At 35.9% G+C, this 22,432-nt stretch overlaps 1 protein-coding gene across 4 annotated transcripts in view; it reads left to right on the plus strand.

The window, feature by feature from the left end:
- CCDC102B (coiled-coil domain containing 102B) overlaps positions 1-22,432 on the plus strand; it is a 281,402-nt gene that overhangs the window by 69,992 nt on the left and 188,978 nt on the right. For all 4 annotated transcript variants that reach the window (XR_011542096.1, XR_011542095.1, XM_070627845.1 and 1 more), the window contains exon 5: positions 15,403-15,516. Coding sequence is in view for 2 of the 4 variants with exons in the window: in XM_070627845.1 (XP_070483946.1) it covers positions 15,403-15,516 (114 nt within the window). In the remaining 2 variants the exon portion in view is untranslated. The remainder of the gene's footprint in view (positions 1-15,402; positions 15,517-22,432) is intronic.

Below are 22,432 nucleotides of genomic sequence, written 5' to 3' on the forward strand. Positions count from 1 at the left end.
ACAACACAATGGAACAAAGATAGTCTTTTCAACAAATGTTGCTGGAACAACTGGACATCCACATACAAAAAGATGAATCTAGAAACATACCTTACAACTCTTCACAAAAAAATAACTCAAAATGGATCATAGACCTAAATATAAGACACGAAACTATCAAATGCCTAGAAGATAATAGGAGAAAACCTAGATGACTTTGGGTATGGTGATGCCTTTCTAGACACAACATCAAAGGTATGATCTATGAGTGAAATAATGGATAAGCTGGACATCATTAAAACTTCTGCTCTGCCAGAGACAATGTCAAGAGAATGTCAAGATAAGCCGCAGACTTATTTGCAAAGGACACATCAGATAAATGACTGTCATCCAAAATATACAAAACTCTTACAGCTCAACAATAAGAACACAAGTAACTGGGTTTAAAAAAGGGCCACAGGTCTGAACAGACCCCTCAGCAGAGGAGATATACAGATGGCAAGTAGACATATGAAATGATGCTCTGCCTCCTCTGTCACAGGAAATGCAAACTAAGCAATGATGAAACACCAGTACTCGCCTATTAGAATGGCCAAAATCCAGAACACTGACAGCCCCAAGTGCTAGTGAGGATGTGGAGCAACAGGAATTCTTATTCATTGCTGGTGGGCATGCAAAATGGTACAGCCACGTTGGAAGGCAGCATGGCGACTATATGTAACAATATTGTATTTTATACTCGAGTCGCTATGAGAGTAGAGCTTTTATGTTCTCACCATAACAACAACAAAAACAAAATGGTAATTATGTGAGGTGAAAGATGTGGTAACTAACGTTATTGTGGTAAACATTTCACAATACATACATGTATCAAATCATCACATTGTATCACCTTAAAATTGTACAGTGTTATAGGTCAGTTATATCCCAATAAGCTGTGAAAAAAATACAAAAAGACCACTTAAGTCACATTTTATAGTCATAGTGATGAAAAAAAAAGACTTTCTCTTCACTACTGGCTTTGAGCAATTTGATTTTGATGTGTGTTGATATAATCTTCCTTATATACCTTTGTGCTCAGGGTTTGTTGAATTTCTTGAATCTGGGTGTTTATACTTTTTATTAAATTTGGAAAATTTTTGCTCATGATATTTTTCAAATATTTGTCCCCACTGCTTTGTCAGGGACTCCTATTACAGTACATTAAGCCGCTCAAAGTTGTCCCAGTGTTTGCCAACTGGAACCCATTGCAGTCCTGCCGGGGTGAGCCGATGGACAGCTACTGGAGGATTTGGGGAGAGGAGGTTTGATCAGTGAGACCCATTGAGAATCTTGATTATTCTGTTTTCGAACCCTCTTCTCTACAGTTGATTAGGTCATGAGTGTTTGCTGACTTGCACCACTGAAGTTGGCTGCCCCCTCCCACAGAGACTGGGTGATGGGGTGCTCTCTGCTTCAACGTTCACATTTCAGAGATGGTTGCCAGGTCCTAGAGATGGACATCCCTGCCTTATAGAGCTGGCTGAAGGCTGGGACAAGATTTATACCTCAAAATGTAAGAGAAAGAATTTACAAGTTTGCTTTTTCCAAAGTAAATACTCTAAAAAAGTGAAAGTCAAGGGCATGCAATCACGAATAAGCCTGTTTCAAGTTTATTCAAGCTGAGGAGAATGTCAAGGTCCTCTTGGTCACTTCTAAGTCTATCATCTGTGTTATTTCTGAGCCAGTTTCAGTTGCTTGACTTCTCTCATCATTATTGGTCATGTGTTCCCATTTGTTTGCATGACACATAATTTTTTTTTCTGGTTATAAGGTCAAGTTTACTTACCTATGCATTTAATTTATTTTTTTTTCATTTATATGTTTATTTTCGGATGTTCATCATAATATATTTCGAATTCTGTGTAGATTACATCATGTTCACCACCTGAAAACTAATTATAGTGCATCCCCTCACATGTGAGCCTAATCACCCCTTTTGCCCTCCCTCCTCCCCCCTTCCCCTATGGTAACCACCAATCCAGTCTCCAGTGCTATGTGTTTGTTTGTCATTGTTTTTATCTTCTACTTATGAGTGAGATCATATGGTATTTGACTTTCTCCCTCTGACTTATTTCACTCAGCATAATACCCTCAAGGTCCATCCATGTTGTCACAGATGACCGGATGTCATCATTTCTTATGGCTGAGTAGTAGTCCATCGTGTATAAATACCACATCTTCTTTATCCATTCGTCCCTTGATGGGCACCTAGGTTGCTTCCAAGTCTTGGCTATGGTGTATAATGCCACAATGAACATAGGGGTGCAGGTGTCTTTATGCCTTTGTGTTTTCAAGTTCTTTGGATACATACCCAGCAGTGGAATAGCTGGATCATATGGTAGATCTATTCTTAATTTTCTGAGGATACTCCATACTGCTTTCCATAGTGGCTGCACCAGTTTGCACTGTCACCAGCAGTGAACAAGGGTTCTCTTCTCTCCACATCCTCTCCAACACTTGTTGTTTCCTGTCTTGTTAATTATAGCCATTCTGACCAGAGTGAGGTGATACCTCATTGTAGTTTTGATTTGCATTTTCCTGATAGCTAATGATGTTGAGCAGCTTTTCATATGCCTGTTGGCCCATCCATATATCTTCTTTGGAGAAATCTCTGTTCAGATCTTTTGCCCATTTTCTAATTGAATTGTTGTTTCTTTGTTGTTGAGTGGTATCAGCTCTTTGTATATTTTGGATATTAACCCCTTATCTGATATATGATTTGCAAATATCTCCCCCCAGTTGTTAGGTTGTCTTTTCGTTTTGTTGATGGTTTCCTTTGCTGTGCAGAGACTTTTTAGTTTGATGTAGTCCCATTTGTTCATTTATTCTTTTGTTTCCCTTGCCCGGTCAGACATGGGACTTGAAAATATGCTGCTCAGACCGATGTCAAAGAGTGTACTGCCTATGTTTTCTTCTGGAAGCTTCATGATTTCAGGTCTTACATTCAAGTCTTTAACCCATTTTGAGTTGATTTTTGTGCATGGTGTAAGGGAATGGTCTACTTTCGTTCTTTTGCATGTGGCTGTCCAGCTTTCTAATTTTTTTTTTTTTTTTTTTGCAAGGAAGATTAGCCCTGAGCTCAAGCTCCTTTTTTTTTTTTTTTTTTTGCTTGAGGAAGATTAGCCCTGAGCTAACATCTATGCCAATCTTTCTCTATTTTATATGTGGGTTGCTGCCACAGCATAGGTGACGAGTGGTGTAGGTCTGCGTCCGGGATCCAAACCCGCAAACCCAGGCCACCGACATGGAGCATGCCAAACTCAAGCACTAGGCCACAGAGCCAGCCCCTCATGACATGTAGTTTTTGACTGGCCTCCTGTCATTAGGAATTTTACCTTTTTGGGTGCTGCACATTTTCATATTTTAGTCATTATTCTCCAGCTTTGTTCTGAGACTGGTTCTGTCACTTGGAAACTTTTTGATCCTTTGTGTCTTGAAGATTGTAAGCCTTGTTAGGTGAGACCAGAGAAGCATTTAGTCTGGGGCTATTTTTCCTACTGAGGGTTGAGGCAAAATCATTCTGAGTCCTTTTCCTAATGGACTTATGAGGATTTTCCACTCTGGCAGTTGGGAATAGGACTTATTATTCCTGGCCTAATTTGAGTCCTAGTGGTTGTTTCTTTTGGGGGTCAGTTTCCTCATGAGCATACTCTGATCAACACGTTGGTGAGCACTCTGGAGACCCCCAGGGCTCTCGCTTGGCTCAATTTTCTCCCCTCTGGTGCTCTCGTCTCCTCCACCTCGGCCCTCTCACTCCCAGCTCCACCTCCTCAACTCAGGGAGACCACCGGGGTCTCCTGGCTTCCCCTCCCTACTCCGGACTGAAGACCACCTCCAGGCAGGAAGCTGGGCAATTTTAGGGCTGTTTTTGCTTGTTTCCCATTTCTCAGGGATTGCCTGAAATTCAATGTCTTTTCAACAGTATATCCTCTATTTTGTTCCGCCTTTTAGTGGTTTCAGGTTGACAGACTTTGCCTCTGTTCATCCATCTTGGCCAGCAGTCAGTATCGATCACTTACTAGAAGTATGACTTTCCATCTTGCTTCCCATAAAATGACTTTTTAAAAAAAGCAGTCAATTTTTATTTAGACTATATTTTACATATATTTTGTGAATTTTGTGTTTTGGTAAATTATGACTACTTGTTTTAAAATAATAATGTTATATTTTTATCAAGGATATTTTCTTTTTTCTGAATTACAAGAACAAAGGTCCTTACCCTCTTGTGTGTGACATTTTATTTTTACATGGTTTCTAAGCTGTGAATCATTCTTTCTTTTGCTAACTTATCAGTTTCAGTCTCTCACTTTCATGTAATATTTACATTGGAAAGTTACTTAGACTAAAAGCTATCTCATCTTCCTCCTTTTGTGGAAAGTAAAGTGACTTGAGGCTTGAGAGTCTGATTGTCCGAGTGCACAGAACGGCTTCAGCAGGCCCAGGCCTACCACACAGCCGATCCTTTCCCAGTGTCCTTTTGACCACTCTGCTGTTAGTCTTTTAGAAAAATGCTGGAAATTTTATTTGGAGACTGTGACTAAGAAATACAATTTTTTAATCATAATTTAGTATCTGATGTTGTTAGAAGTGGATAACTCAAAATTTAAGGGGGGAAAAAAAGCAACATTTCCAGATTGAAAGTGGAATATAGGAAAGTGATTCATTTCCCTGTGTGTCAATCATTGTACAAAATAACTCCTTTCTACTGATCAAACAAGTTTGTACAAACACTTCTCTATAAGTATATACTACATAGATTGATAAACACCCACCTAAAGAAATATACCCCATTGTATTCCCTTATTAAATGCTTTATGCAAAATACATGCTAGTTAACTTTTGATGAAATACAAATTAAATTTCTCAGATCAACGTTCTCCACAGGTCATGATTGATCCTTTATTGACCATTGTGATAGCCTTTATTACCTTGTGCATAAATCTGCTAAGAATAATAAATTAGTCTTTGGGACTCTAATTGGTTTTCCCCTGCTTTGGAGTGACTTTGTGAACAGAAATCATCTATCAGCCAAAATGTGAAACCTCAGATTATTGCAGCAAATATGGAGCCTGCACTTTGATGCAACTGGGAGAGTCAGGTAGTTTAGTACAAAACAGTAGTATTCAAAAAAGCCTTTTCAATAATTTCCAATGGACACAATAGGGATATGCTATTTTTCATGTTTCTGGTTTATAATTTTATGACGATATTACTCTTGGGTGAGCTACCACGCATATTCACCTGCACTCCCACAGCCACATATACAAGAAAAGTCAGCCTCCTATTACAGGTACATTGCATTGTTTCTATATGAAAGATTGATAATGTCTTTAACAGATCAGGTTCTATAGCTGAACTTCTAACAGAAATAAGACTACAAATTAATAGATCTTATACTTTAAGGTAAGTCTGAAATCTTTGCACTGGGCTACTTTCCAAGTACGCTCACGCACAGTGATAGGAGATGGATTTTACAAGCCAGGGTGTTATTCTTTCCTGTTTTTTAACTTTTTATTATGGAAAATTTCAACTATATACAAAAATAGAAATAATATTCTAAGGAACCTTGATGTTTTCATCAGCTATGTTTAATAATTATCTTCTTATGGCCAATCTTTTCTACCCATACCATATCCACCCTCATTCCCACTTTGGATTATACTATCTGGAAGTATTTCTGTAGGTATCTCAAAACATAAGGACTCTTTTTTGTTAAATATAGCAGTACTGAGCCAGCCCTGATGGTCTAGTGGTTAAAGTTTGTCGCTCTCACTGCTTCAGGGGCCCTGGGATTTTTTCTGGGTCATTGAACCACACCACCCGCCTGTCAGTTGCCATGCTGTGGCGGCAGCTCACGTAGAAGAACCAGAAGGATTTACAGCTAGGATATACAACCATGCACTGGGGCTTTGCGGAGGAAAAAATAAAAGAGGAAGATTGGTAACGGATGCTGGCTCAGGGTGAATCATTCTCTGCAAAAAAGAGAAGAAAAAATCTGTTTATCTGCCAAAAAAATATATATATGTGTATATAGCAGTAAGATTTTCAAACCTAAAAAATTAACAATAATTTGCTAATATCAGATATTCAGTGTTCAGATTTCATATTTTCTAATAAATATAAATTTTATTTTCACAGTTTACTTATTTAACTTTCAGAATTGTCCCCTCCTGTGTGACTTCTTGAATAGAATGTGCAATTGGTGCACCCTCCCTCAACTGGTACAATGTTTCTTCATCCTACTTATGCATGACTCTTGAAAAGCTTAGACATTTTAATTGGATATATCTTTTTAGGTGTGTTTTAATATGTATATTTTTTCTTTATATCTCTTTCTTCTTTTTTTCTTCTTATAATTCACTTATTGAAAAAATAGTTCTTTTATCCTGTAAGTTTTATTTTGAATGTTATAGATTGCATCCTATGGTATGGTTAAATGTTACTTTGTCCTCTATATTTCCTGTTAAAGGCTAGTTGGATCAAGAGGTATGATTTGGTTCAGTTTCATGGCTATCTCCTAGATGGTGTCTTCTTCCATTAGGAAGCTTATGGTATTTGCTGTCTCTTTTTGGTGCTTATTGCCTAGAACCATTGATTAATTAGAAGCTGCAAAATTGTGATATCCTAGCTGTATTATTTCTGCTTATTAGTTGGAATATCTAAATAAAAGGAACTTCTTCTCATATAATGCTTTGTTCATTTGGATATAGTCAGGATACATGATAGATTATTTTCCCTTTCTTTACCAATTTACAAAATAATGAATTAAATCACTAGCATTCCCCAGTGTTAATCAAATGAGGTTTTTTTCAGTAACACTGTGAATTCATGAATTTAAATTTGTTGGATTTGCTTTAATCCACTGCAGTTATGAGCTTTACTGATGTTCATAAGATACCATATTTAGAGAGTAGAAGCTTCTTTATATTGGCTACTCAGGACATTTGATGCAATCTTACTAATCTTTTATAGTTCCTTTACTTTATGGTATGACAAGATAGACCAGGATTATCCTTTCTTTAGACCTGGAATAAATCATTTCTTCAAAGAGTACTGGGTTCTTATAGTGGGAAATATCTCAAGACCACAATCTGTGTTTAGGTATGTGCATTCCTGTGGAGATGGTCATTATTTCTGGGCCATTTCAGTGGAAAGAACTGGACAATTTGTAAATATGTTGACTTTTCTTTGTCACGTTCCTCTATTTGCACAGTTTATGGTATCCTTTTTAATCTTTTTTGTTTATTACCTGTGGATTTTTAGTGTCATTTCTTTTTACTTTATCTCTTAAGGCATTGTCTGTTATATTTGTTTGGTCGTGTGTTCCTTCTAGTTTATTCTGAAATGAATATTTTTAATTTTTAATTTTTTCCTCAGTACTATAACATTTCTCAGTCTTTCTAATTCTTGGTTGTGTTGCTGTTTCGTATTATTTATAATTTTATTAATTTTGTTTAGATAAATTGAAAAATGTGATTCCTGTTTTCTTGTTCTCTAGTGAGCATGTATTAGAATGCTGTCATTATCTGTAGCATACTTTCATTGTCTGTAAGAACATTAGTCGGCCTCTTATTCTTTTAATAACATTACATGTGATTCAACTACAATCCTTTTCTGTTGCTCATTCTTACATGGATTTAGTTTCTTTTTCTTATAATACAAAGTGGATGGATCAAGAAATGTTTCCTAGCTTCACTGCTCTGGAGCTCACTTCTCTTAATACTTGCGTAAAGTGCCCTAAATTATGGCCTTGTGCTTTTCTAAAACTCCTGGCTCTGTTCCCTAACTGCCTTTGGACCCCTTCTTTTCTCTGCTTTTATGGCTACTGTTCCTTTTACTATGAATTCTATTCTCAGCATTTCCCTCTCAGAGTGGGGTGTGTTTTTCGAGGAAATTTTTTCTGTTTTTTTTAAAGTATATAGGATACAGTTCGTTATGGTTCTTCGGACTTTTCTATGGGCCTCTTGCATTCACTCACCAATCAGACTGTGTAAAACTCCCCAGTTTCATCTATTGTTTTCACATTGACCTGACACACTTTCAGGGAATGTCTGTTGTCTATTTGAGGTTCTCTTGTTCTTGGGGCAAGTTGCTTCCCTTTAATTTTCTCCAACAGGTGCTACAGTTCTTGAAGCTGTGAATGGATTGTCTTAACCGACCTGTATCTCAGGGCTTATAGGGAAAACTTGTGACATAATTTTGCTGTGGACATCCGTAGATTTTTGATTTTTTTATTCTCATAGCTTTGCCTGTTTTCATGGAGAGATTTGCAGGCATTGAAATAATTACTACCACCACATCATTACCATCTTCCCACAATTCCCCACAGGGATAGTCGTTTGGTTTTCAACTCCAGATTCCCAACTTCCATATGTGGCCTTCAGAAATTGATCTGCATAAGGAAGTACTTTGCAAGCAAGTTCTCTTCTCCCACATTAGCCTCCATCCACTTCTCAGATGACAAGGATCCCATCCCATTGTTATTTTAGGAGTTTTGCCACAGTGGGAAAAACTCAGGAGTACTAAACAAAGAGATATTTTGAAATATTGGTGTTGAGAAAGAAACTAATCAGTGGGTCACAAAACCTGTGACAATTCGGTGGTGTCTACTTTTCCTTTTCATAAAGGTACTAGAATACGATCTAATTGATTGGTCAATTTATAGATAGTAAAAAATAGATTTTGATATCAGATCAAAATAGGGTTTTACCGTATATTTAGAAGGACATTAAAATGGCAACACAAACAATGACTGTGCTGTAACAAAACATCTTCCATTTCTATCAACATGTATGATCAACTTTATCAGTGTCTACATTTTAAAAAGAATAAATAAAACTGATGATAATTCTTGTTTTATTCTATCAATAAGTAATTTCATCCATGAATACACAAACTAATTGAAAAAATGTATCTATCCATCTCATTAAGAAATACATTTCCAGTAAATGATTAGTTTATATTTAGTAATTACTTATCACAGTATGTGCTATCTTATCTTGTTTTTAAGCAACCGTGTACCTGTAATAATTGTTAGGATAACTCAATCCAAAAGAAACTTTTCAACATTGGGAGCTTTAAGCCTTAATATATACGTACATATTTTATATCCATATTTTATTGAATATTGCAGAGTAAAAGACATTTTCAAGTATAAACATATGTTAGAATATGATGATCTGGAGGAGATGGAATAGAAATAAAACTTCAAGAAGTAAAATTAAAAATATAAATTCTTTTGAATATATGATGGTGAATATTAAATTTATATAGTTTTTATATATCATTGCATACAGTAAAGTGTGATACAACTATTTTATTTAAAGTATCAACATTTAAAATTCACCAGAAATTTCATCTTTTGAATGTAACTGACTATTTTAAGACAAATTTTAAAAATGTAAAGGAAACATCAGCATGAGAGCAAAATAGTTTAAAGATCACTAAGATAAGGTATTTAGTGTTCTTATTTTGACTTGAAGATTATAATAAAATTTCCATTTATCATAGTTAAACATTCTTTACTGTCTTTATTACCATTCTTTAAGGTTGAGGAAGGAAAGTTTAAAAAATTTTGGCTAAAATTTTTGGAGCTATGATACAAGGCATGAAATTTTGGAGGCTTCTCTGTGCACTCAGAGTTAATTCAGATTATTTGGAGTCTTAACCTTATTAGCTATCCCTGGATCCACCATATGTGAGTGGTCTTCTGTTTGGGCACATTTCCTTCTTACATTCCTCAACTTTCATAGGAACACGGTATTGCTACTAGAACCTGCCTAACTGTTAAATTCTTGGTCATATACTCTGAACTAATTGATATTCAAGACTTATTCCATGAGTCAAATTATAAGTGTATGCATAAACATGAAGGCAATGGGAAGGGCCATTATTGAAGTGTGTTGACCAGGGGAAATTAGATTATAATGAAAAAAATGACTCAAACTTCAGTGTGAAGAAGGGATTTGGGGGGTATGGTGATGAGGAAACTGTTATGAGTCTGTCATGATAATCCAGAAAAAAATATCAGGTGTCCCAAGCTTGGTGGAGGATGTGAAGAGATATAGAGAGTTGAGAAATATACAAGTGAAAGAAGTTGAGATGCTTGGTGATTGAGTATTGTAAACATGTGGGAATGCTAGAGAGGTTAGAGAGAAGAAATTATAGATTTCTGACCTTGCCTATTGGGTCACCATTCATCATGAGGAAGAGAAACTTGAGGGGAAAAGACAATGAATTCAGTTCTGAACGTGTCGAGTTTGAGGTGGAAATGTTTGGTAGGATTTTGGATTTATGAGTGCAGAAAAGAAATTTGAACAGTGAGCAGTGAGACAATGGCTGAAACCATGGGGGTAAATGGAATCATACCTAAGTATTGGTGTATTGAACGAAACAAAAGAGGGCTTGGAGGATTAGCACCAGCTAAAGAAGGGGAAACTGCACAGAAGTCAGAATGGTTGGGAAGGATGGGGGCAGGAAGGCCTTTCTTTCCATAAGCCAGATGAAGAGAGTGTTTGAACAAGGACTTTGGCAGCAATGTGAAATTCTGCTAAGGATTCAAGTAAAGACAATATATTGGAAAGTACTGGAAATGGAGGTAGCAGAAGCCAGTTGAGGAATGAGTGAGAGAGGAGCCTGTGAAAAAGGTGAATATAAGCAACAAAGAGCTGGAATGGAAGCTCCAGGACTGGAAAAAAGGAAGATATTCTACCCTTGATCCCTCACACCTTCTTCTTCAACCTAAATGGAAAGTATTGAGCAATTAAATGTTGATGGGGGAGAAGCCAAGAGATCTTGAACACATAGGAGTGGTACAATTCTTAGAATGAGTTTACCAAGTGCCGAAGTTACCAAATCCTGTGAAAAAATGGAATGATTAGCCTTTCACTGTAGGAAGGATATTTAAGTTCTTTAACAAGAGGAAAGAGGAAAGATTTGTGTAGATGCATGCAGATTTGTAGATTTTGTTAAGAGAAGTTGAAGATCTTTTCTATGCGAAGCTTCTATTTCTCCATGAAGGAAGTGCAAGATCATTTGCTGAGAGTTATGGGAGAAACGGTAGGTTTGGTGTTCAGGAGAGTTTGAATTATGCTGCATTGTTAATAATATTAACATAAATATTCAATACAATATTTCACAAGGACCAGATCTTTGGAATCAGTGTTAACCACTTAGTCATTTTCGATTGTTTTGAAGGATGAAATGTGAGGCAAAATTAACATAACAGGGGATGTTAGATTCTATTTTGTGCCCTTTTTGAAATAAGCTTTTCTTTTCCTACATTATCTGAATAAGAAAATACTTTTATTTATAAGTTACACAATATTTTTATTTTCTAGACATCTTCAGAAAGATTTTCCACTCCATACTAATCTGAATGTAGAAGAATAAATATTTACATATAGTGTTGCTAATTTTCCAGAAGCAAATTATGGCAGATATTTCTGAAGTCAGAGATATGACAAGTTGCCTGGTTTAACCTTTCACAAATACTGCGGTATGGAAGGAGGAATTTTGGAATTATATTATGGTGCAATTTCAGAAAAAAAGTCTTACAAGGGATGACACTTAAATAAATATTAAATAAAAGAACACGAGCTTGGAAAATGCTTTCTAATGCTGACTCATTCACATCATCAGATACCTCCTATTTCTGGCACTTTCAATTTAACTAATGTGATACATCATTTGTGGATGACATTTATAATTCTGCTAAATTAATAATCTTTAGTATCTACATGTCCACAGCTTTCAACTTTACAGCTGCTAAATAGATTTTAGTTACAAATCCATTCATCTCAACATTAAGTTGAAGAGGTAAGTGGCAAAATTAAGGTAATTTTGAGACCAAAGTATAAGTTTAAAATGATCTAAATAACTCAAACTTTTATAAGAGGGAGAATAGTTGTTTCTGTTCATCAGTAATTAATCTTTTCATCAATTTTTTTCCTGATATATTGTTTGACTTGCTTCAGCTGTACAATATTTCATTTATTGTTTTTATTACCTCTTTTGCTCTTGCCTTCCTGGAGTATGTAGGAACAGTGGGCAGGCCAGAGCAGCTGGAGTAGAATAAGAGATAAGAGTAGGAGATGAGAACTGAGGGGTAACAGGACCAAGCAGATAACAAGGACTTTGACTTATACTCTGAAGAGATTGAGAAGCCACTGGAAAGGTTTAGATGATCTGAAGCACAGTCGGCTGATCTGAATTACTTTTTAAAGAGCATTATTTAATTGCTGTTTGGAGAAAGAGAGTACGGAGCCACTTGGAGAAACAGAGTGTCTGGCAGCTATTAATTAACAAAAGTGAGAGACCATAGCAGTTTTTGATCAACGTACTAGTGGTGTAGGTAGTGTGAAGTGGTTGAATTTACTATGTATTTTGAATGCTTAGTTGAGTTGATTTGGTTTTCAGTTTGGATGTGGCATGTCAGAGAAAGGGGGGGTAAGAATAAATCCATTATTTTTGGGCTGATCAAATGGAAGGATGGAGTGGATGTTTATTGAGACGGCAGAGATTGACAGAGAAACAGATTTGAGGAACAAGTGCCTACTTTGTCTTTCCGATGTGTTAAGATTTGGATGCCTATAGACGTGATAAGTAGGAAATTGGAACATGGGTCCAAAGTGTAGGGGAGAACCTGAGGATGGAACTAGACTTTTGGAGGTGATCAGCGTTTGGATCAGTAGGCAATGCCATGTGTACACAGGAGCTGTCCAAAGGAGAGAATACACAGAGAGCAGGTACAGGACTGAGCTTTGGGACACTCTGACATTCAAGGCTGTCTTCCAACTTTTCTAGTAAATATTTCTAAAGGAAGAATGACTAGACAGTTTTTTAAATTTCCCAAAGGATCATCCTTTATTATTCTTTAAAATTTTGAAACTGCTCTTTCCTTAGTTTATGAATGCAAGATATATTCGTTTTTTCCTGAAGATAGTTGTGTTTTTTTTGAAATAACATTCTTTCATACCTTAAATTGTACCATTTTTCTGCTTTTTGTTTGTTTGTTTTCTATCAAACATGTAGCTTCTTAATCTTAGCCATTTATTTTCATTTTTTGGTTCTTCATATGTCCACAGATCCTCAATTTCCCACTCACAATGATGAATGAAAATGAATTATTTTTGGTAATTGGTGTGAATTCCCTTCACTGTTGTATATGAAAATTTGTTTTCCTGCCTCTTGCTTCCTTTCAGTGTAGGCTCGATTGAAAGTTCTGTTAACAATGGAAAGATTTATTGATTGACCTAGTTCCCTGAGAATTCATGACCAATATTTCCAAAGTTAAGCTGGGAGTATTCAATTACCAGAATGAGTTGGATTTTGCTTTGGTGAACCCAAACCAAAACCTGTTGTTATCATATTATTCTTGCAATTTGTTATTTTCTTTAGCAAAGTGACTTTTTAAAAATTTTATTTTGGCCACAGATTAATGCCACACTGCACTGTCTATTTAACTTATATGAAAGTGGGTGAACCATGCCTAGACAGGCTTTCAATGAACTCAGTGGCATAGGTCCTATTCCATTCTTGCCATCCATGTGTGCCTCCATGTTACCAACTCTGAACATGGAGCCTTTCTGTAGTTGGCGAATCAGCTCCTAGCTCCACTGTAGTCCATTTCCGGTATGCTGGGGCTATGGTATCTTCTGTTATTCTCCCTATGTTGTCTATTTCTATGATCTTATTGCCTTTCTGAAGATTATTACCATGGCTTTTGGTTTTATAATTATAGATGCAGTCTTGCTTTATTATTAAGAACTCATGTAAAGAATTTGGCAAGAACATTCTTAAAATTTTCTTCCTTCAGTTATTAACTTTGTGAATTTGGGAAAGCTGCTTAAGCCTAGGAAAAATATTTTACTCTTCTTTAAAGTAGGAATGATAATAATACCTATCAACATGTAGGATTACTGTTAGCATTAACTAGGGAAATGTATATCAAGTCCAGTTCCTGGAGACTAGCACATGCTTAATACTACTATTAACAATAACATTATGATTAATATTATTTTTTAATTTTAAATAGGTTGTGCAATGTTAGTTTTTATATTCTAATTTATTGCAAGATTACACATAAATTATATAAAATAAATTCTGGAAACATTTACCTACATATTTTAGGGAAAAATATAAGTTAATAAAACAAAATAGCATAGGTGTATGTGTCTACATGTTTTCTATATCTATCAAATTTCATGCTTCTGCTGAAAATTTCTAATTATAAGAACAGCTCTGGAGGAAAACCACTGTTTGCATTTATAGGATTTTTTGCATTGTCCTATGTTTCTCTTTATAGACTTTATTTTTCAGAGCAGTTTTAGATTCACAGCAAAATTAAATGAAAGGTACATAGATTTTCCATATGCCTCCTGCCGTCACTGATGTATAGCCTCCCCCATTATCAAGGTCCTCCACCACAGTGGTATGTTTGTTACAATTGATGGACCTGCATTGACACATCATCATCACCCGAAGTCCATAGTTTACATTGGGGCTCACTCTTGGTGTTGTACATTCTATGGGTTTAGACAAATGTGTAATGACATGCATCCACCACTAGAGTGTCATACAGAGTAGTTTCACTGCCCTAAAAATCCTCTGTGCTCCACCCATTCATCCCTTCTTTCCCTCAACCCCTGTAAACCACTGATTCTTTGTTATCTCTATAGTGTTGTGCCCTTTCCGGAATGTCACATTGTTGGAATCATACACTATGTAGCCTTTTCAGATTGACTTCTTTCATTTAGTATTATGCATTTAAGGTTCCTCCATGTCTTTTCATGGCTTGATAATTTATTTCTTTTTAGCACTGACTGATACTCCATTGTCTGGATGTACCAGAGTTTGTTTATTTTTTTGGCAGTAGTTTCGAAACTATGGCAACTTATTGGCATCTTTTGGAGATGTTCTCCACATAGTTTTCCAGCTCTAGCATTATATAGATTTGTCGTTCCATTGCCCAAGTTTGTCTCTGCTAGAATCTATAAACTCATTGTGCTTCATAAAAAATAGACATAAGTAGAGTACTGTGGTACTAATATTCAAGGCTGAAAGATCAGAGTCAATTGGATTAGTTTAGAATCCACTTGGTCAGTTACCAGGAGTCTGTGGAAGTAACTGAGTTTTGCCCAATTTTCAATAACGAATTGGATTTATGGGGATTTTCTGATTTGTTTCCTAACAACTTAGGGTTTTTCGGCTACAAGTATAAATATAAATGGCTCACCCACAATAATTACAATAGCAACAACAAAACTTGCCAGAATCTGCATAGAAAAAAAAATAACTAAAAGCAAAATGAAAGACTAGTGTGGATTATCGTGGAACTGACCCTTGTAGCATCACGTGATTATAATTTTACTTTTTTTTCAGCTTAACATTCCTCATGGTCAACATGAAAATGAAATGGAAGAAATACCAGAAGATGTAAAGGAAGGATTGAAATCTCAAAACAAGGATAGAGTGATCTATGAGTTAAGAGCAGAGGTAAGATATTGGATAAAGAGTGTCATACCAAAACAGATCTAACAATTATTAAATGATCTAGTATTCTAAGAAGTATAACTGAGGCATCTGTAGTTACTTTTTAAAACTATGGAATGATATTGGCTCATCACTAGATCTGAATTATCTGAATATTATAAAGACAAAATATTTGACTGAAAAACCACTTTGGCCCATTACAAATCTTACTGTGAGTAAATACTTATTAAGCATTCAGTCAGCTGCTGGGTCTGATGTAATATATCATCAGGACCAATGACATACAAGATGTGCGACGTGTAGCCTCTGGTGGAATTAACACGGCCATTGGCAGCTGGCAACAGGCAGGGTAAACTCACTGCATTATAGCTAATTCACTTCTCAGTTATGCCAAGTAAAATAGTGCAAACATTTATTTTCCACTCCTGTTACTACCAATGACAAATTGATTTTCACAGATTTTAAACTCTGTTTCCTCTGTCTTGTTGATAAAGGAGGAATTATCATCTTTAGAGACAGGAGCGGGGAATTGAGTTATTGGCACTTCATAGGAAATTGTGTTAGTGCATTAAATGTGGGAGATCATAAATTATTTATTTTGTAACAGGTAATTCTGGAAGATGTCTTGAATACAAATGTGTAGGAACAATTCAGGAAATGGAAATGTTAGTGAAAATATAGGCTGGGAGGAAAGTGATTTGTATTTGATGATTTCTTCCATAGAAAACTCTGTAAAGATTGAACTCAGAACACAGAATATTTTATATCAGATGAACATAGTGTGATGGAAAATGCATAGATTTTGGAGCCAGAAGCAGCTGCATCACTACTGATTACTGTGTTCTAGTCGACTCCTTAAGCCTCTCTGAGTCTCAGTTTACAGATTGAAATAATGAAAATAAGAATAATAATAGTTATCACACAGACTTTTTGAAAAGATTACATACTGCAAGGGAAAAATTGCCCCTGGCAGAGTGCTTTAGTGTCATGAATTACCTAAGCTCCTCAGAACTAGCTCTTCCTGTGTTGTTCCTGATTGCATCAATGCCATCCCTTGCCACCTCTTCTATGAGTCATGTAAGGGATGCTGGGGTGAGGAAGGACATATGGAGAGATCCATAATAAGAAAGACGGAACTGTTAAAAACAACTCTTGCTAGCAGTTAAGTCAAAAAGAAAAAAATGATGGCTTTTGTATCTTTTGTTTTCTAAGAGGAATCAAACCATCAGGATAAGTACTACTTTTTCTTGGCTCTGAGGTCTGGGAAGCATCTTTGATCAAGCCTTGCACAACATGTATAAAAACTTATTTAGCAGTTAGAGACAAAAACAGAGGAAGGCACTTAAGCCTGTATATTATATTGTCTTCATATCTTCATTTCCAGGATGCATCGGAAGCCATGGCAGTATAGGATCTCTGATGTGTTACTTTTTAAGTTTGATTTAATAAAAAGTTCTGAGACTCATTTATTGGTTATGTGGCCTTGAGTAAGCTATTTAATATCTACACAGCTCAATTGTTTTCCTTAAATTAGGATACAAACCTTTGACCCACCTAAAGACAATCTCTCACAAGACATTCAAGTACTATGACACATGATTTTAGGATTTTAAAATTCTTAACGAAGCTCTGAAAGCTGAAAGCAAATATAGACATGAATTGGCTGTTTCTTTTACTATGTCCACTTGAATGGTATAGTCAATTGAATGACTGCAGACAGAAGTTGTTATTCAAAAGAAAACAAATATTGGACAGATACTTATAGATACAATGAGCCTGTGTTTGTGCGTGTGTGTTGTGTATGTGAGTATATATATGTGCATTTAAATTTTAAATTAGGATAGAAACTACCTCTTTTCCTTGGAAAAGAAAACAAATGACCACTCTCTGTTGGTATTATTTTATTTCGTACACTGGCTATGTTTAGGTCTTAAAATCATATCATAACTTTTTTTAATAACTCAGTTTATTTCCCCCTTCATACATTTCTTCCATTCTCTGCCTCTGGCAACCACCAATCTGTTCTCTGTATCTATGAGCTTGGTTTGTTTTTTTTGCAGATTACACATATAAAAGAGTTCATACGATATTTGATATTTGTCTTTCTCTGTCGGACTTATTTCATTTAGCATAATGCTCTCAAAGTCAATCCATGTTGTTGCAAATGGTGAAAATTCATTCTTTTATTGGCTGAATAATATTCCATTGCATATATGTTCTATTTGTACATATATATAGATGTTTGTGTGTGTGTGTGTGTATATCTGACACAATTTCCTTATTGATTCATCTATTGATGGACACAGGTTGTTTTCAATATCTTACCTATTGTCAATACTGCTGCAATGAATATGGGGTACATATATCTTTTTGAGTTAGTGTTTTTGCTTTCTTCAGATAAATACCCAGAAGTGGAATTGCTGCATAATATGGTAGTTCTATTTCAAATTTTTTGAAAAACTTCCATACTGCTTTTCACGGTGGCTGCACCAATTTACATTCCCAGTCACAGTGCACAAGGGTTCTCTTTCCTCCACATTCTCATCAGCACTTGTTATTTCTTAGCTTTTTGATAATAGCTGTGCTAGCAGGTGTGAGGTGATATTTCATCTGGGCTTTGATTTGCATTTCCCTGATGATTAGTGATGTGGAACACTTTTTCATGTACCTTTTGGCCATCTGTATGTCATCTTCAGAAAATTGTCTATTCAGATCTTCTGCCCATTTTTTAATTAGATTGTTATTTTTTTTGCTACTGAGTGGTATACGTTCTTTATATATTTTGGATGTTAACCTCTCATCAGATATATGATTTGCAAATATTTTCTCCCATTCAGTAGTTTGCCTTTTTATTTTGTTGATGGTTCCCTTTGCTGTGCAGAACTTTTTTGTTTCATGTATGCCCACTTGTTTATTTTTGCTTTTGTTGCTTTTTCTTTTGGTGTAATATTCAAAAACTTATTGCCAAGACCTATGTCAGGAAGCTTACCACCTACGTTTTCTTCTAGGAGCTTTATGGTTTCAGGTCTTATGTTCAAGTTTTTAATTCATTTTGAGTTAATTTTTGTGTATGGTGTAAGACAGTTGTTCAGTTTCATTCTTTTGTGTGTGGCTGCCCAGTTTTCTCAACACCATTTATTGAAGAGACTGCCCTTTCCTATCCTTTGTTTTAATTTAATTGACCATATATGCCTGGGTTTATTTCTGGGCCCTCTACTTTGTTCCATTGATATATGTCTGTTTTTATGCCAGTATCATGCTGTCTTGTTAATTATAGCTTTGTAATAGAGTTTGAAATCAGGGAGCATGATGCCTCCAGCTTTGTTCTTTTTCGCAATATTGCTTTGCCTGTTTGGGATCTTTTGTGGTTGCATACAAACCTTAAGATTGTTTATTCTCTTTCTGTGAAAAATGCCGTTGGAATTTTGATAGCGCTTGCATTCAATCTGTAGATTGATTTCTACAGGGTTGTATGGACATTTTAACAAAATTAATTCTTCCAATCCATGAGCACAGAATACCTTTCCAGTTATTTGTCTATTCTTGAATTTCTTTCCTTAATGTCTTGTAGTTTTCAGTATATAGGTCTTTCACCTCTTTGGTTATTTATTTATTCCTCAGCATTTTACTCTTTGTCGTGCAATTGTAAATGGGATTGTTTTCTCTATTTCTCTTTCTGATAGCTCATTATTAGTGTATAGAACTGCAACATATTTTTGTTTATGGATTTTGTATCCTGCAACAATTCATTGTTCATTTATTAGTTCTAACAGTTTTTTGGTGGGGTCTTTAGGGTTTTCTATACATAATATCATGTCATATGCACAGAGTGACAGTTTTACTTCTTCCTTTCCAATTTGGAAGCTTTTTATTTATTTTTCCTGTCCAATTGCTCTGGCTAAGACTTCCATACTGACGAATAAAAGTGGTGAGAGTCGGCATCCTTGTCTTGTTCCTGATCTTAGAGGAAAAGCTTTTAGCATTTCATCCTTGAGTATGATGTTAGCTGTGGGCTTGTTATATATGGCCTTTATTATATTGAGGTACATTTCTTCCATACCCACTTTATTGAGAGTTTTTATCATAAATGGATGTCAAATTTTGTCAAATGCTTTCTCTGCATCTATTGAGATAATTACATGAATTTTATCTTTCATTTTGTTAATGTGGTGTATCACATTGATTGATTTGTGGATGTTGAACCATAAAACTCATTGTGTGATTGTACCATAGTTTAATTAAAAATATAACCTATTTTTTAAAATCTGTTTATTTTTATTGTTAGCTATATAATCCACATTGCAGTAAGTATGCATGTGCACATACATCTTTGGACATTTAAAAATGGCTTGGGTAAATTCCTAGAAATGGTATGGCTTGGTCAAGATAATTTTTATTTTTAGAAGCTTTTATACACATTGCCAAATTGTCCATTAGAAAAATTGTATCAATTTACATTCTAACTCGCCTGCAGTGTATAAACATGCTCGTTTTACTTCTAGAGGCAATGGTAGACATTATTATTTTTAATATTTGCCTAGCTAATACAAAAACTGTCATTTTAATATGTGTTTTATTGGTCTAAACATACATTTTCTAGTAATTTGCCTATTTTTCTTGATATAATGTTGATTATAATAGCTATCATTCACTGAGAACATCACACATATAGTGTTGGGCCATTGAAATATAAGATCTCATTTAATATTTTGACACCCTTATGATCTACGTATTCTTACCCATATTAAAGGAAACTTGGCCTTAGAGAACTTATCTTGCTCAAGGTTACAAAATAACCTCAAGCATTATTTTTTATTTTATTTTATTTTTATGTGTGTGAGGAAGATTCACCCCAAGCTAACATCCATTGCTAGTCCTCCTCTGTTTTTGCTTGAGGAAGATTAGCCCTGAGCTAACATTTGTGCCAATATTCCTCTACTTTCTATGTGGATGCTCCCACAGCGTGGCTGGTGAGTGGAGTAGGTCTGCATCTGGGATCCAAACCTGTGCACCCAGGCCGCCAAATTGGAACACGCAGAACTTTAACCACTCAGCCGTGGGGCCAGCCCCTCAAACATTGTTGAAATAATTTTTTACTAACGTTCTCATTTAGTTCCAGTTTCTCAGAGGTACACCCTCAGACTCAGACTGTTAAGCAAGTCATCTTAACTTACCAAACACCACCCAGCTAATGAGGTTCAAATCCAGAAACCAAATGCTGCCACAATCGGTTTGTAACATTGCTAACTTAGTCTATCGTCATCTTGTGAGTTTACAAAGCAGTGACTCCAGAAACAGGATGGATTTTCAAAGAATATTGTTTGAATTAGGGAAAAAATAGTATTTTAATATCAAGCATCACATTTTTTAACCACTGATCATCCCCAGGTATGGTGGAGAACTTTTTAAAATTGTCTGTTACTAACGTCTACCAATCTGATAATAGTATTATTTTCTCTTGACGAGGGTGTCCTACTTATTTCTTAATCCTCCCAATCTCTTTCAGAAGTAGTTTGATGGTGATCTTTCTATTTTGGAAATCAGATTGGTCAGAGAAGTGGAAAGTGCAGCCCTGACAAAAAGGCTCCAGAATATTTAAGTAACTGGCTCTTCTTGGTAATGTGTAATGAGGTGGATTCTCTGAGACAAAGTCACTTGATAAATGAATATATCTCAATATATGCATCTACACATATGCCTAAAGGATACATTTGATCTTTACTCTGTATTTAAGATCAAAGTCCCTTGACCTGGGAATGAGAAGTTTGTTTAGAATGGAAATCAACTGGCATTTTGAGTCAGAGAATCATTGCTTCTTTCCACAATGTGGCTGCTGCTTGAAAGCAAACCCATCATCGGGAAACACTCCTTCTACATTTTTTACACCAAAATTTTTGGAATGAACATTTCCTAAGAGAAACTAATTATTTTATCTTGCATTATTCCGAAAAATATATCATCAACATTTCAGTTTCAAATTTTTAGGAATTTTGATTTCGTATTTCTTATTTGTGGTTTGTTCTTTTCTCTTCTCACCTGTCCACACATTTCATCCTGTTCCTTTTGCAGTTTGGGAAGGTGGACTGGACATACTTTCACCTGCTTAACCCAATAAGTACAACTAAGAACTCTGAGCATTATATATAAAGCAAACATAAAAAGAATCTCAAAGTTGAAGAGAAGAGGCATACCACATAGGTAACTTGAGATTTAAGAAATGACATGGTAGTGAGTTTTCCAGGTTTTCTTTTTGCTGCATATATCCCAGAATTGAAGCTGAAAAAGCCAGCAACCTGTAAACACCAACAGGCCCAGATGAAAAACAAAAAACAAAGCAATACAGCAAAAGATGGCTTTCTCTAGCTGAAGGACTGGGGACTGGTCAGCTTAGCAAGACAGAAAACTGCTCTAATTCAGCCAACTATCACAGAAAACAATGGTGCCCCACCTCAACCCCCGCTCACAAAGCTGTGTAGGGAGCCTAGACTTCCAGCCTTTCCAGTCTACAAAGGAGGCATCCAATCCTCCCTACTGAAGTGGGGGCAGGGAAGGCTGAATTGGAGCCAGGACTTTCACCTCTGTCAGTAATGAGGCCCCTAGACCCTGATGGAGTCAGTGGAAATCAGGTACGGAGCCTGTACTTGCACCTCTACCCTGTCTCAGCTGGGGAAGTCTAGTGGGTAGTTGGAACTCCCATCCTTACTCAGCAATAACAAGGAGCACCCTCAATCAGATATCAATGGCAGTCTAGTGGGGAAGCTGGACTCCCACCTTCACCTGGAAGTAATAATACAATGATGCCCCTTCACCTTTCAGAGCAGTGTCAAAGGAAGTCATCTAAAACAGAATGTTTAGATAAGGTCTAGAGTCCCATACTATCCAAAATATCCAGGATACAATTGAACATTACTTATATTAA

The sequence above is a fragment of the Equus przewalskii genome, chromosome 7, assembly GCF_037783145.1.
Source record: "Equus przewalskii isolate Varuska chromosome 7, EquPr2, whole genome shotgun sequence".
Lineage (NCBI taxonomy): Eukaryota > Metazoa > Chordata > Mammalia > Perissodactyla > Equidae > Equus > Equus przewalskii.